Source organism: Bombina bombina, chromosome 3, assembly GCF_027579735.1.
Source record: "Bombina bombina isolate aBomBom1 chromosome 3, aBomBom1.pri, whole genome shotgun sequence".
Classification (NCBI taxonomy): Eukaryota; Metazoa; Chordata; class Amphibia; order Anura; family Bombinatoridae; genus Bombina; species Bombina bombina.
In genome coordinates, this window is record NC_069501.1 from 372,136,630 (window position 1) to 372,152,095 (window position 15,466).

General features: G+C 40.9%; 1 protein-coding gene across 1 annotated transcript in view; it reads left to right on the forward strand.

Moving 5' to 3' along the window:
- Positions 1-15,466, forward strand: part of NME7 (NME/NM23 family member 7) — a 682,167-nt gene that overhangs the window by 173,577 nt on the left and 493,124 nt on the right. The window contains exon 2 of the mRNA XM_053706509.1: positions 5,233-5,340. Coding sequence (XP_053562484.1) covers positions 5,233-5,340 — 108 coding nt within the window. The remainder of the gene's footprint in view (positions 1-5,232; positions 5,341-15,466) is intronic.

Here is a 15,466-nt window from a genome sequence, read left to right on the forward strand (position 1 = left end):
CCCCCCACCACCACAAACCCCAACCACCTCATTGATTGTTTTTTTTTTCAGTTATTTTAAACTGATTGCACCTTTTTCTGTAGTGTAGCGGTTCCCACCCGCTCCCTCCCCGTGCACGCGCCCGCCCCCGCCCTCCCGTGCACGCGCGCGCGTCCGTGCGCGCCCCCGGGCATCCCCGCCCACGATCCCGCCCCCCTCCACATCTCCAGGGCCATCGATGGCCGCCACCCGCCTCCCGGTAATGCTCCCACCCACCAACGAAGGAAGCCACCGATCTCCGGTGCAGAGAGGGCCACAGAGTGGCTCTCTCTGCACCGGATGGCTTCAAAAGGTTATTGCAGGATGCCTCCATATCGAGGCATCACTGCAATAACCGGAAAGCAGCTGGAAGCAAACAGGATCGCTTCCAGCTGCTTTCCACACCGAGGACGTGCAGGGTACGTCCTCAGGCATTAACTGCCTTTTTTTTGAGGACGTACCCTGCACGTCCTCGGTCGTTAAGGGGTTAAGCCTTGGAGCTTAATTAATTTGATGTCTCAGTTTTTCTAGCTTTGCTGGAACTTAAGAAGTTTTCCTTTTTAGCACTGGAGTGTTCTGGAAGATACATTGTATCCTAGATGACAGGCAAGACCTGTTGTAGATACTAGTCAAGTCTGTTTCCTTCTCTCTACTTAGGAAAAGGAGTTTTCTCTTCTAGATTCTGGTTTATGTACAGCAGGCCCATCTATCCTAGTTTACAGACTGGACCTGTTTAGGTATTACCTGGGATGAGTGCTTGATACTGGATCATATGGATCTAGGGGTCCTAGAGACCAGAAATAGGTTTCTTTTCTGGACAATTGTCTGGTCAGGGAAGACTAGCGACCTTTGGAGTCTTTGTCCCAATATATTTCTCACTGTGAGATTTGTTCCGCTGTTAGTGCATACCCTAATAGGGGGAGGGTCTTCCCGTCCTTCTTGGGTTCTATGATATGGATGCGGAGCTTATCAGTTCTTCTTTCACTGGAGAACGTAAGGTTCTCCCTTCCTTCGGTTCTTAGGAATCATATTTTTCAGTAAACCTAGTTCTGATCCTTCTTGGGATCTGGGGTTTCAGGTGGCAGTATCGTGCTTCCAGATTTTTCGGTAGTTCCTGGGTCTCGGCCTTTCTGGGTCTCTTACCTTCGCCTGCTAGATACTTTTAGGGATTTTCTCGTGTGTTGTCGATCCTCTGAGTTGGATTGAGACCTGAGTTGCTAGTGTCGACACCAGGGTGGTTTGGATGCTGTTTTGTTCCAAGGTACCCTACCTAGCAAGCTGAAGGCTTAGTGATGAATCCTGCTGCGGCAGCTTTTTGTTAATCCGGAGTTCTTGCAAACTTTCCATTGGGGTTATGTCCTCCCATCCCCCTTCTGGTCTTTGTGACGTGGGGGTGGTGAGTGTTAGACACTGCCGATGCCGTGAGTTCGACATGATGTTGGTGTTTCGGCCTTAAACAGCCTTACATGGTTTACCGGTGAGGGAAGTCAATTCCCAGTGTTCCGTTCAGATCTTCTTGTTCAGACAAATTTTTCTCGTACTTCTCCCGGAATGGTTTGGACCTGTCCAGGGGGAGAGAGTGTCCTAGGGAGGTCCGTGGGTTAGGAGTTTCCTTCCGATTATTCCTTTGGTTCCTTAGCAAGCATTCTGCTTGGAGGATGTGGTCTTCGGGGTTTGTTCGAGTTGGGACCTCTTAGTGGGGAGACCCTCTTTTGAAGAAGGAGAGTTCCTCCTGCTTATCGGGGTGTCTCGTGTTTGGTCGGCTCATCACCACCAACCCGCTCTATGAGCGTACTCCTTCAGCAGGACTAAGTGGCCTAAGGGATGGCTACCCTGCGTAGCAAGCTGAATCTTGGAGTTAACTCCTGCTGGAGCAGTCTTCTTTAAGACTTTCAAGGAGCAGGTTTGCTCCTCTTCTGTAGCAGAAGGTGTGTTTGCTCCCACGGGGAGCTCCGACATTTTCAGTCTGCATATAATAGAATTTTAGCTTTCCTTAGAGGGGTTATTTTAACCTTATTCTCTTCGGCCATATCGCTCTTTGTGGAGGGTCGATCTTAGCAGGAGCAGACGTCAGTGAGACGGTTTGCTTCATTTACATTTAGAGTTAGGTCTCAGTTTTGGGGCTTTGCCTTTATGGACCTTGTTCAGGAACCTGCGGATTCAAGATCCTTGTGTTCTTCATATCTTGGACTCTCTGAGGCTAACTGCGTGGAATTGTTCACTTAGCCTTAGCTAAGAGAGGTTTTTCTGATGGAGTGTTGTTTCTCTCGGCTTAGTTCTTAGGCCGGGGTATAGTCGCTTCTGTCATAAGGGGTGCAGGACTTACTTCTTATGGTATGTGGAGCAGGGATTCTCCTTGCATAAGGCCAGGTTTTTTTTCCGGAATCCTTTTCTTTTCCCCAGGATGTTCTGGGGAAAGGGCCCTTTGTAGCTCCCTTAGGGGATAGTTTTGGGCCCTATCTATCTTACTGCTCGGCAGGCTTATGAGCTTCCAGATGTCAGTTTTGCTTTGGTTTTGATTAGTTCAGGCCTGTGTTTATATTCAGTACTCCTCTCTTTTTGTTCTAAGGTTTTGCAGATGGCTCCATGTGGGCTTATGCATGGAGTTGATGTTAAATCTTTCTGTTTGAAAGATTTTCTTTTTCTATTGGTAATTGCTTCATTGCACAGATTTTCTGAGTTGGCTGTCTTGCAAGGTCAGGACCCTTACCTAGTTTTAATACGGCTAGGGCTGTTCTCTGGGTTATTTTTCTTCCTATGGTTGTTTCACATCACAATATCTATCATGAGAATGTGGTTCCTTCCTTGTGTCCTAATCCTCCTCCTTTGAAGGAGGGGTTATTTCATAACTTGGATGTGGTTCGGGCCTTTTTGTTTTTTCTGGTGGAGGAGCTTGTTCGCTTAGCTTACAGATTCAGCAGGACGCAAGCCTCCTCAGAGGCTTTAGGGTCATTCATCTAGAGCTGTGGCTCCCTCTTGGGGTTTAAGAATGAGGCATTTAGCGATCAGAATTCTACCTGGTCTTCCTTACATATGTTTTTAAATTTTTTACATATTTGAAGTTTTTGGATTTGGCTGAAGCTGCTTTTGGGAGCAGGGTTTTGCAGGCTGTGGTGCCCTCCGAATAGGGTCCGCCTATCTTTTTACCCTCCCGTTCATTCAGTGTCCTCTAGGGCTTGTTTCCCACAAGTAAGGAATGACGTCATGGACTCTCCTCATATTAAGATGGAAACATAAATTATGCTTACCTGATAATTTCCTTTCCATCTGTATGAGGAGAGTCCACAGCACCTGCCCATTTTCTCCATTGGGCGGACCAAATTTTTTTTTGTTGGTCTTCTGACACCATTTATACCCTGATATTTCTCCTACTGTTCCTTGTTCTCTCGGCAGAATGACTGGAGTATGAGTGGAGTGGGAGAGCTATTTAAGCATTTGGCTGGGGTGTCTTTGCCTCCTCCTGGTGGCCAGGTTCTGTATTCCCACAAGTAAGGAATGAAGCCGTGGACTCTCCTCATACAGATGGAAAGGAAATGATCAGGTAAGCATAATTTATGTTTTTTTGGACATTCAATTGAGGCTTTGGTGGTGTGAAGCCTGTCAGCGTGCACGTTGTTTGGCTACCCTGGTGCTATAGGTTCTTGGACTCTCTAAAAAAAGCTGCACCCAGGTGGTAAATAACCATAGAACAGGCTAACAATGGTATTGAGCTAGTTGTTCGTTCCTGTGAGTATGCTTCTCTCTGTATGAACTCGGATAGCGTGTCATAAATTATATGCAAATATTTGTGAGAAACTATAATAATTTGTAATGATCCAATCATTTCAATTTACAGGTATTGGCAATGGTCTCCTTTTAGACATATTACAATTAATTTCCACAATGAGTACACATTAAAAATATTGTTGCTTAGTGAAACTACACAACTTTAAATCATTTTAACATATTTATCCTTTAGGTGCAATGTGCATAAAAGTTATAACAAATGAGTTACCTTTAGATACACAATTATTCAATAGACATGTCGGGGATATGCCGTATGTTTTGTATCCTTTTACTTTCCCTTTACATTAACCAAGGCAGACATAGATTCCTTGGCAGTATGATACTTCATAGAAAGACAAAAAGGACAGAATCATCCTTAAAACGGGTTTTATGCCATATTCAATCAGGGGCTCGGTTCTTCCTAATTTGAGTTTGCACAGTTGGGAGGCTTTGCTTAAACTAGTAATATTGTATCAGGCCGTTTTAAAGCCGTGCATGTCCACTTATCAACCACTTGCAGGAGCTTGTGGGGTTCTTATGGAATTGGGCTCTCATTTTCTATACAGACACACACTCAAGGCATGGAAGATGGCAAATATTTGTATAAATAAATGTAACTGTATGGTGTTTCCTTTTATTCTCATTAGAAGTAATTATAACTTTCCAGGTGTCAATGAGATTATATAACACGTAATTATGTACAACACGTTACTGTATTTAGTATGTAATTTTTGTAGGTGATTTTCACTCAGCAATATGATGATATTGATCTTACACATGAGGTTTAAAGGAAACTATTGGCCCCATTTTTGCAGACAGAAATGATTGGAAACTCATTTGAAAGGAGAATATCCAAGCTCCATCTTAGAGATACGGTTGCTTGTTTTGCTAATTGTAATTTCAGATTCAGGCATACAGGGGTCTGATTTGTAGTTGGACAGCCACATGTTCTTGTTTATTTAGTCATTGAGGTAAATATCCTTCATGGATAGGCTCCTAGTGGCTCTTTAGTTTAGACTTGTCAGTCTATTTGTATTTGCTTTTTTCACTTATTTTACTTCTCTTAAAAATCAGGAAATGAGGGGACTAATATGTAGGCATATGCATTTAGAGGTTTCAGGTGCCTCATAATGTGGAAGAAGACGGCTGCTCACGGCATTCAACTTTTGTTTTGGAGACAGATTTCTTCTTGTGAAAGTGCACCAAATTAAGATCTGGATTTGCACAGATTATAGTGTGTTGCACTTTTACAAGAAGAAATCTGACTTCACAAAGAGCCACCTTCTTCCGCAGTGGCCTCCTATTCTAAAGCATCCAAATGCACATGCCTACTGTTATGTCTCATATAGAGATTTGTATATCACTTATATGTTTTCTTTTTTTTTTCTGTATGATTACAAAAGAATGGAAAAAACAATCTGTAATGTTGATATATTTTATTTACGATAGAGTGAAGAAGATCGATATGTGTTCATTGCAGAATGGTATGATCCTAATGCTGCTCTCCAGAGACGTTATCAGTTGTTATATTATTCAAAGGATGGATCCGTTGAAATGGTAAGTTTTTTTTTGGATGTTTAAAGGACCATTAAAATGTCAGTAAATCTGTTTTAAGTTTCATATCTATGCAGACTCTGTTGTATTTGATATTATTACTAAATATTTGTAATAAAATCTTTAAGCATTTAATGAACTTTAAAGTTAATGAAAATTAACTTCATCTATGTCTTTACTCTCCGCCCATCATGACGCTCCTGTTGTAGTAGTATTTTCTTGAATAACAGTTCATCCCAAAGGAAGGACTAGAAGCCTTTTAGAAACTGCCCACCAGTATATAGGTATCAGGTCTCGTACAACATACTGTTGGAGCTGAACGCTCTCTTCACATTCTGCATCTGCCTTACCAACTGTGGGAAAATTCATCTTTGGTTGGGATCCCAAATTATCGGCTAATAGCCGCATCAAATGTCCCACCGGACTCCAGAAGGCATTTGCAATAGCTCTTATCTTTCTAATGTACGTTATATCGCTCTCCTTCACCTCTCTATCACATGCTACTATAGGAATGTTAGTCTTCCAACTCTGTATGTGGTCTGTTTCCTGAAGCTTAGGGCACTCCCCAATAAAACTTACAGATGGCTCTGGATGTCAACGGTGTACCTTACAGTGAGTCTGCCCCAGTGGTTCACTCAAGATATTATAAGTCCTGTCAATAGAAACCGGTAGTTGCCATCTTGTTTTGAGATCACGCCAAAATGGAAACACCGCTTTAACAAACAATGGCCTAGATTTGGAGTTTGGCATTAGCCGTGAAAACCAGCGTTAGAGGCTCCTAACGCTGGTTTTAGGCTAACTCCGGTATTTGGAGTCACTCAAAAAAGGGTCTAACGCTCACCTTTCAGCCGCGACTTTTCCATACCGCAGATCCCCTTACGTCAATTGCGTATCCTATCTTTTCAATGGGATCTTTCTAACTCCGGTATTTAGAGTCGTGTCTGAAGTGAGCATTAGACATCTAACGACAAAACTCCAGCCGCAGGAAAAAAGTCAGTAGTTAAGAGCTTTCTGGGCTAACGCCGGTTCATAAAGCTCTTAACTACTGTACTCTAAAGTACACTAACACCCATAAACTACCTATGTACCCCTAAACTGAGGCCCCCCCACATCGCCGCCACTAGATTAAATTTTTTGAACCCCTAATCTGCCGACCGCCACCTACGTTATACTTATGTACCCCTAATCTGCTGCCCCTAACACCGCCGACCCCTGTATTATATTTATTAACCCCTAATCTGCCCCCCACAACGTCGCCGCCAGCTACCTACAATAATTAACCCCTAATCTGCCGACCGCAAAGCGCCGCCACCTACATTATAGCTATGTACCCCTAATCTGCTGCCCCTAATACCGCCGACCCCTATATTATATTTATTAACCCCTAATCTGCCCCCCCACAACGTCGCCTCCACCTGCCTACACTTATTAACCCCTAATCTGCCGAGCGGACCGCACCGCTACTATTATAAAGTTATTAACCCCTAATCCGCCTCACTAACCCTATAATAAATAGTATTAACCCCTAATCTGCCCTCCCTAACATCGCCAACACCTAACGTCAATTATTAACCCCTAATCTGCCGACCGGAGCTCACCGCTATTCTAATAAATGTATTAACCCCTAAAGCTAAGTCTAACCCTAACACTAACACCCCTCTAAATTAAATATAATTTTAATCTAACGAAATTAATTAACTCTTATTAAATAAATTATTCCTATTTAAAGCTAAATACTTACCTGTAAAATAAACCCTAATATAGCTACAATATAACGAATAATTACATTATAGCTATTTTAGGATTAATATTTATTTTACAGGCAACTTTGTAATTATTTTAACCAGGTACAATAGCTATTAAATAGTTAAGAACTATTTAATAGCTAAAATAGTTAAAATAATTACAAATTTACCTGTAAAATAAATCCTAACCTAAGTTACAATTAAACCTACCACTACACTATCAATAAATTAATTAAATAAAATACCTATAATTATCTACAATTAAACCTACCACTACACTATCAATAAATTAATTAAATAAAATGTCTACAATTATCTACAATTAAACCTAACACTACACTATCAATAAATAAATTAAATACAATACCTACAAATAACTACAATGAAATAAACTATCTAAAGTACAAAAAATAAAAAAGAACTAAGTTACAAAAAATAAAAAAATATTTACAAACATAAGAAAAATATTACAACAATTTTAAACTAATTACACCTACTCTAAGCCCCCTAATAAAATAACAAAGACCCCCAAAATAACAAAATGCCCTACCCTATTCTAAATTACTACATTTCAAAGCTCTTTTACCTTACCAGCCCTGAACAGGGCCCTTTACGGGGCATGCCCCAAGAAATTCAGCTCTTTTGCCTGTAAAAAAAAACATACAATACCCCCCCCCCCAACATTACAACCCACCACCCACATACCCCTAATCTAACCCAAACCCCCCTTAAATAAACCTAACACTAAGCCCCTGGAGATATTCCTACCTTGTCTTCACCCTACCAGGTTCACCGATCCGTCCTGAAGAGCTCCTCCGATGTCCTGATCCAAGCCCAAGCGGGGGGCTGAAGAGGTCCATGATCCGGCTGAAGTCTTCATCCAAGCGGGAGCTGAAGAGGTCCATGATCCGGATGAAGTCTTCATCCAAGCGGGAGCTGAAGAGGTCCATGATCCGGATGAAGTCTTCATCCAAGCGGGAGCTGAAGAGGTCCATGATCCGGATGAAGTCTTCTATCAACGGCATCTTCAATCTTCTTTCTTCCGGATCCATCTTGCAGACCTCCGACGTGGAACATCCTCTTCTCCCGACGCCTACTAGCCGAATGACGGTTCCTTTAAGGGACGTCATCCAAGATGGCGTCCCTCGAATTCCGATTGGCTGATAGGATTCTATCAGCCAATCGGAATTAAGGTAGGAATATTCTGATTGGCTGATGGAATCAGCCAATCAGAATCAAGATCAATCCGATTGGCTGATCCAATCAGCCAATCAGATTGAGCTTGCATTCTATTGGCTGATCGGAACAGCCAATAGAATGCAAGCTCAATCTGATTGGCTGATCCAATCAGCCAATCGGATTGAACTTGATTCTGATTGGCTGATTCCATCAGCCAATCAGAATATTCCTACCTTAATTCCGATTGGCTGATAGAATCCTATCAGCCAATCGGAATTCGAGGGACGCCATCTTGGATGACGTCCCTTAAAGGAACCATCATTCGGCTAGTAGGCGTCGGGAGAAGAGGATGTTCCGCGTCGGAGGTCTGCAAGATGGATCCGGAAGAAAGAAGATTGAAGATGCCGTTGATAGAAGACTTCATCCGGATCATGGACCTCTTCAGCTCCCGCTTGGATGAAGACTTCATCCGGATCATGGACCTCTTCAGCTCCCGCTTGGATGAAGACTTCAGCCGGATCATGGACCTCTTCAGCCCCCCGCTTGGGCTTGGATCAGGACATCGGAGGAGCTCTTCAGGACGGATCGGTGAACCTGGTAGGGTGAAGACAAGGTAGGAAGATCTTCAGGGGCTTAGTGTTAGGTTTATTTAAGGGGGGTTTGGGTTAGATTAGGGGTATGTGGGTGGTGGGTTGTAATGTTGGGGGGGGGTATTGTATGTTTTTTTTTACAGGCAAAAGAGCTGAATTTCTTGGGGCATGCCCCGCAAAGGGCCCTGTAAGGGCTGGTAAGGTAAAAGAGCTTTGAAATGTAGTAATTTAGAATAGGGTAGGGCATTTTGTTATTTTGGGGGTCTTTGTTATTTTATTAGGGGGCTTAGAGTAGGTGTAATTAGTTTAAAATTGTTGTAATATTTTTCTTATGTTTGTAAATATTTTTTTATTTTTTGTAACTTAGTTCTTTTTTATTTTTTGTACTTTAGATAGTTTATTTCATTGTAGTTATTTGTAGGAATTGTATTTAATTTATTTATTGATAGTGTAGTGTTAGGTTTAATTGTAGGTAATTGTAGGTATTTTAATTAATTTAATGATAGTATAGTGTTAGGTTTAATTGTAACTTAGGTTAGGATTTATTTTACAGGTAATTTTGTAATTATTTTAACTAGGTAACTATTAAATAGTTCTTAACTATTTAATAGCTATTGTACATGGTTAAAATAATTACAAAGTTGCCTGTAAAATAAATATTAATCCTAAAATAGCTACAATGTAATTATAATTTATATTGTAGCTATATTAGGATTTATTTTACAGGTAAGTATTTAGCTTTAAATAGGAATAATTTATTTAATAAGAGTTAATTAATTTCGTTAGATTAAAATTATATTTAACTTAGGGGGGTGTTAGTGTTAGGGTTAGACTTAGCTTTAGGGGTTAATACATTTATTATAGTAGCGGTGAGCTCCGGTCGGCAGATTAGGGGTTAATGTTTGAAGTTAGGTGTCGGCGATGTCAGGGAGGGCAGATTAGGGGTTAATACTATTTATTATAGGGTTAGTGAGGCGGATTAGGGGTTAATAACTTTATTATAGTAGCGCTCAGGTCCGCTCGGCAGATTAGGGGTTAATAAGTGTAGGCAGGTGGAGGCGACGTTGTGGGGGGCAGATTAGGGGTTAATAAATATAATATAGGGGTCGGCGGTGTTAGGGGCAGCAGATTAGGGGTACATAAAGATAATGTAAGTAGCGGCGGTTTACGGAGCGGCAGATTAGGGGTTAAAAATAATATGCAGGTTTCAGCGATAGCGGGGGCGGCAGATTAGGGGTTAATAAGTGTAAGGTTAGGGGTGTTTAGACTCGGGGTACATGTTAGGGTGTTAGGTGCAGACGAAGGAAGTGTTTCCCCATAGCAAACAATGGGGCTGCGTTAGGAGCTGAACGCGGCTTTTTTGCAGGTGTTAGGTTTTTTTTAAGCTCAAACAGCCCCATTGTTTCCTATGGGGGAATCGTGCACGAGCACGTTTTTGAGGCTGGCCGCTTGCATAAGCAACTCTGGTATCGAGAGTTGAAGCTGCGTTAAAAATGCTCTACGCTCCTTTTTTGGAGCCTAACGCAGCCTTTTTGTGGACTCTAAATACCAGAGTTATTTTTATGGTGCGGCCAGAAAAAAGCCGGCGTTAGCTACGCGGGTCGTTACCGACAAAACTCTAAATCTAGGCCAATGAAAATAAAGAATGTAAAAAACAAAACTTGTCAAAGTTTAAAAGCGTCCATATAGAAATAGAGAAATGGTTCTCCACTGTATACAGCCTCTACCATAGGAACGAATAGAGCTTTAATGAAACAATACATTGAATGTTAATAGACTTCTGCCATGCCTCCTGTGACCATTACATGTACAAGATAATAGACTATTTCCAAATATGTAAAACAGTTGCAAAGATGTACAAAGTGCCCTTTCGAGGATTTATCAAGTGCCATGAAGTGTCGAATTTGAAAAGTAAAAACCTGGGCCTAGATTTAGAGTTGGGCGGTAGCCGTCAAAACCAGCGTTAGAGGCTCCTAACGCTGGTTTTTACCGCCCTCTGGTATTTGGAGCCAGTCATTAAAGGGTCTAACGCTCACTTTCCAGCCGCGACTTTTCCATACCGCAGATCCCCTTACGTCAATTGCGTATCCTATCTTTTCAATGGGATCTTTCTAACGCTGGTATTTAGAGTCGTGGCTGAAGTGAGCATTAGAAATCTAACGACAAAACTCCAGCCGCAGAAAAAAGTCAGTAGTTAAGAGCTTTCTGGGCTAACGCCGGTTCATAAAGCTCTTAACTACTGTGCTCTAAAGTACACTAACACCCATAAACTACCTATGTACCCCTAAACCGAGGTCCCCCCACATCGCCGCCACTATATTTAAATTTTTTAACCCCTAATCTGCCGCTCCGTACATCGCCGCCAACTAAGTTATCCCTATGTACCCCTAATCTGCTGCCCCTAACACCGCCGACCCCTATATTATATTTATTAACCCCTAATCTGCCCCCCACAACGTCGCCGCCAGCTACCTAAATAATTAACCCCTAATCTGCCGACCGGAGCTCACCGCTAGTATAATAAATGTATTAACCCCTAATCCGCCTCACTCCCGCCTCAATAACCCTATATTAAATAGTATTAACCCCTAATCTGCCCTCCCTAACATCGCCGACAGCTAACTTCAAGTATTAACCCCTAATCTGCTGACCGGAGCTCACCGCTACTCTAATAAATGGATTAACCCCTAAAGCTAAGTCTAACCCTAACACTAACACCCCCCTAAGTTAAATATAATTTTTATCTAACAAAATAAATTAACTCTTATTAAATAAATTAATCCTATTTAAATCTAAATACTTACCTGTAAAATAAATCCTAATATAGCTACAATATAAATTATAATTATATCTTAGATATTTTAGGATTAATATTTATTTTACAGGCAACTTTGTAATTATTTTACCTGTAAAATAAATCCTAACCTAAGTTACAATTAAACCTAACACTACACTATCAATAAATAAATTAAATAAACTACCTACAATTATTTACAATTAAACCTAACACTACACTATCAATAAATAAATTAAATACAATTCCTACAAATAAATACAATTAAATAAACTAACTAAAGTACAAAAAATAAAAAAATATTTACAAACATTAGAAAAAAATTACAACAATTTAAACTAATTACACCTACTCTAAGCCCCCTAATAAAATAACAAAGACCCCCAAAATAAAAAAATGCCCTACCCTATTCTAAATTACAAAAGTTCAAAGCTCTTTTACCTTACCAGCCTTTAAAAGGGCCCTTTGCGGGGCATGCCCCAAAGAATTCAGCTCTTTTGCCTGTAAAAAAAAAACATACAATACCCCCCCCCCAACATTACAACCCACCACCCACATACCCCTAATCTAACCCAAACCCCCCTTAAATAAACCTAACACTAAGCCCCTGAAGATCTTCCTACCTTGTCTTCACCATGCCAGGTATCACCGATCGTTCCAGGCTCCGAAATCTTCATCCAAGCCCAAGCGGGGGCTAGACATCCATCATCCAGCTGAAGTCTTCTATCAAGCGACGGCTGAAGAAGTCCAGAAGAGGCTCCAAAGTCTTCATCCTATCCGGGAAGAAGAGTAGATCCGGACCGGCAACCATCTTCTTCCAAGCGGCATCTTCTATCTTCATCCGATGAGGACCGGCTCCATCTTGAAGACCTCCACCGCGGATCCATCCACTTCTTCCGACGACTTCCCGACGAATGACGGTTCCTTTAAGGGACGTCATCCAAGATGGCGTCCCTCGAATTCCGATTGGCTGATAGGATTCTATCAGCCAATCGGAATTAAGGTAGGAAAATTCTGATTGGCTGATGGAATCAGCCAATCAGAATCAAGTTAAATCCGATTGGCTGATCCGATCAGCCAATCAGATTGAGCTCGCATTCTATTGGCTGATCGGAACAGCCAATAGAATGCGAGCTCAATCTGATTGGCTGATTGAATCAGCCAATCGGATTGAACTTGATTCTGATTGGCTGATTCCATCAGCCAATCAGAATTTTCCTACCTTAATTCCGATTGGCTGATAGAATCCTATCAGCCAATCGGAATTCGAGGGACGCCATCTTGGATGACGTCCCTTAAAGGAACCGTCATTTGTCGGGAAGTCGTCGGAAGAAGAAGATGGGTCCGCGCTGGAGGTCTTCAAGATGGAGCCGGTCGTCATCGGATGAAGATTGAAGATGCCGCTTGGAAGAAGATGGTTGCCGGTCCGGATCTACTCTTCTTCCCGGATAGGATGAAGACTTTGGAGCCTCTTCTGGACTTCTTCAGCCGTCGCTTGATAGAAGACTTCAGACAGGATGATGGATGTCTAGCCCCCGCTTGGGCTTGGATGAAGATTTCGGAGCCTGGAACGATCAGTGATACCTGGCATGGTGAAGACAAGGTAGGAAGATCTTCAGGGGCTTAGTGTTAGGTTTATTTAAGGGGGGTTTGGGTTAGATTAGGGGTATGTGGGTGGTGGGTTGTAATGTTGGGGGGGGGGGGTATTGTATGGTTTTTTTTACAGGCAAAAGAGCTGAATTCTTTGGGGCATGCCCCGCAAAGGGCCCTTTTAAGGGCTGTTAAGGTAAAAGAGCTTTTGTAATTTAGAATAGGGTAGGGCATTTTTTTATTTTGGGGGTCTTTGTTATTTTATTAGGGAGCTTAGAGTAGGTGTAATTAGTTTAAAATTGTTGTAATTTTTTTCTAATGTTTGTAAATATTTTTTTATTTTTTGTAACTTAGTTCTTTTTTATTTTTTGTACTTTAGTTAGTTTATTTAATTGTATTTATTTGTAGGAATTGTATTTAATTTATTTATTGATAGTGTAGTGTTAGGTTTAATTGTAGATAATTGTAGGTAGTTTATTTATTTAATTTATTGATAGTGTAGTGTTAGGTTTAATTGTAACTTAGGTTAGGATTTATTTTACAGGTAATTTTGTAATTATTTTAACTAGGTAGCTATTAAATAGTTATGAACTATTTAATAGCTATTGTACCTGGTTAAAATAAATACAAAGTTGCCTGTAAAATAAATATTAATCCTAAAATAGCTACAATATAATTATAATTTATATTGTAGCTATATTAGGGTTTATTTTACAGGTAAGTATTTAGATTTAAATAGGAATAATTTATTTAATAAGAGTTAATTTATTTCGTTAGATAAAAATTATATTTAACTTAGGGGGGTGTTAGTGTTAGGGTTAGACTTAGCTTTAGTAGTTAATACATTTATTATAGTAGCGGTGAGCTCCGATCGGCAGATTAGGGGTTAATTATTGTAGGTAGCTGGCGGCGACGTTGTGGGGGGCAGATTAGGGGTTAATAAATATAATATAGGGGTCGGCGGTGTTAGGGGCAGCAGATTAGGGGTACATAATTATAATGTATGTTGCGGCGGTGTAGGGAGCGGCAGATTAGGGGTTAATAATAATATGCAGGTGTCAGCGATAGCGGGGGCGGAAGATTAGGGGTTAATAAGTGTAAGGTTAGGGGTGTTTAGACTCGGGGTACATGTTAGAGTGTTAGGTGCAGACGTAGGAAGTGTTTCCCCATAGAAAACAATGGGGCTGCGTTAAGAGCTGAACGCTGCTTTTTTGCAGGTGTTAGGTTTTTTTTCAGCTCAAATTGCCTCATTGTTTTCTATGGGGATATCGTGCACGAGCACGTTTTTGAAGCTGGCCGCGTCCGTAAGCACTGCTGGTATCTAGAGTTGCAGTGGCGTTAAATTATGATCTACGCTCCCTTTTTGGAGCCTAACGCACTGAAAACCCAGCCATTCTGTGAACTCTAAATACCAGCGGTATTTAAAAGGTGCGGGAGAAAAAAAGCACGCGTAGCTAACGCACCCCTTTGGCCGCCAAACTCTAAATCTAGCCGCTGGAAAAGGTGTTGAAAAGTTACTCAAATGGATTGTGATTACCAAGAACTTTTTGGCCCCATAGGAAAAATAGGGCTTTTAGCAAGGATCCAAAAACATATTTGTGAGTGCGGGATATAGTTAAAAACACTATTGTGATCACATCAAATCAAAAAAAGAAAAAGAGCCAAAAAGGCATCAGCCGTCGTTATCAAGGCCTGTGTGTTTATCCCCTCTAATAGGATAAAACACACATATAGTCAGCTGCAGAGCAGCAATGCACTACTGGGAGCCAGCTGAAACATCTGGTGAGCCAGTGACAAGGGACACTTGTACAGCCACCAATTACTAGCTAGCTCCAAGTAGTTAAGGATATGTGCATATTATTTTTTAACAAAGGATACCAAGTGAACAAAATAAATTTGAAAATAGAAGTGTATTTACAAGTTTCTTAAAATCACATGCTCTATCTGAATGATGACTTTCCTATCCCTTTAATGGAAAATAATTTTTATTCGTGCAACTGTGTCTGTGTAATCTTTCCATCTACACTGGTGCTAGTAAAACTGCATTATTTATGATTTTTTTTTTAATGTAGCATCATACATTACTCCATAATACAGACAGGTGCACAAATATATTTCCTTAGTCAGTTGAATGACTATAAACAAGTTGAGAATTAAAGCGGCATAAACCCAATTTTTTTCTATTATGATTCAGATAGATCATATAATTTTAAACAATTTTCCAGTTAACT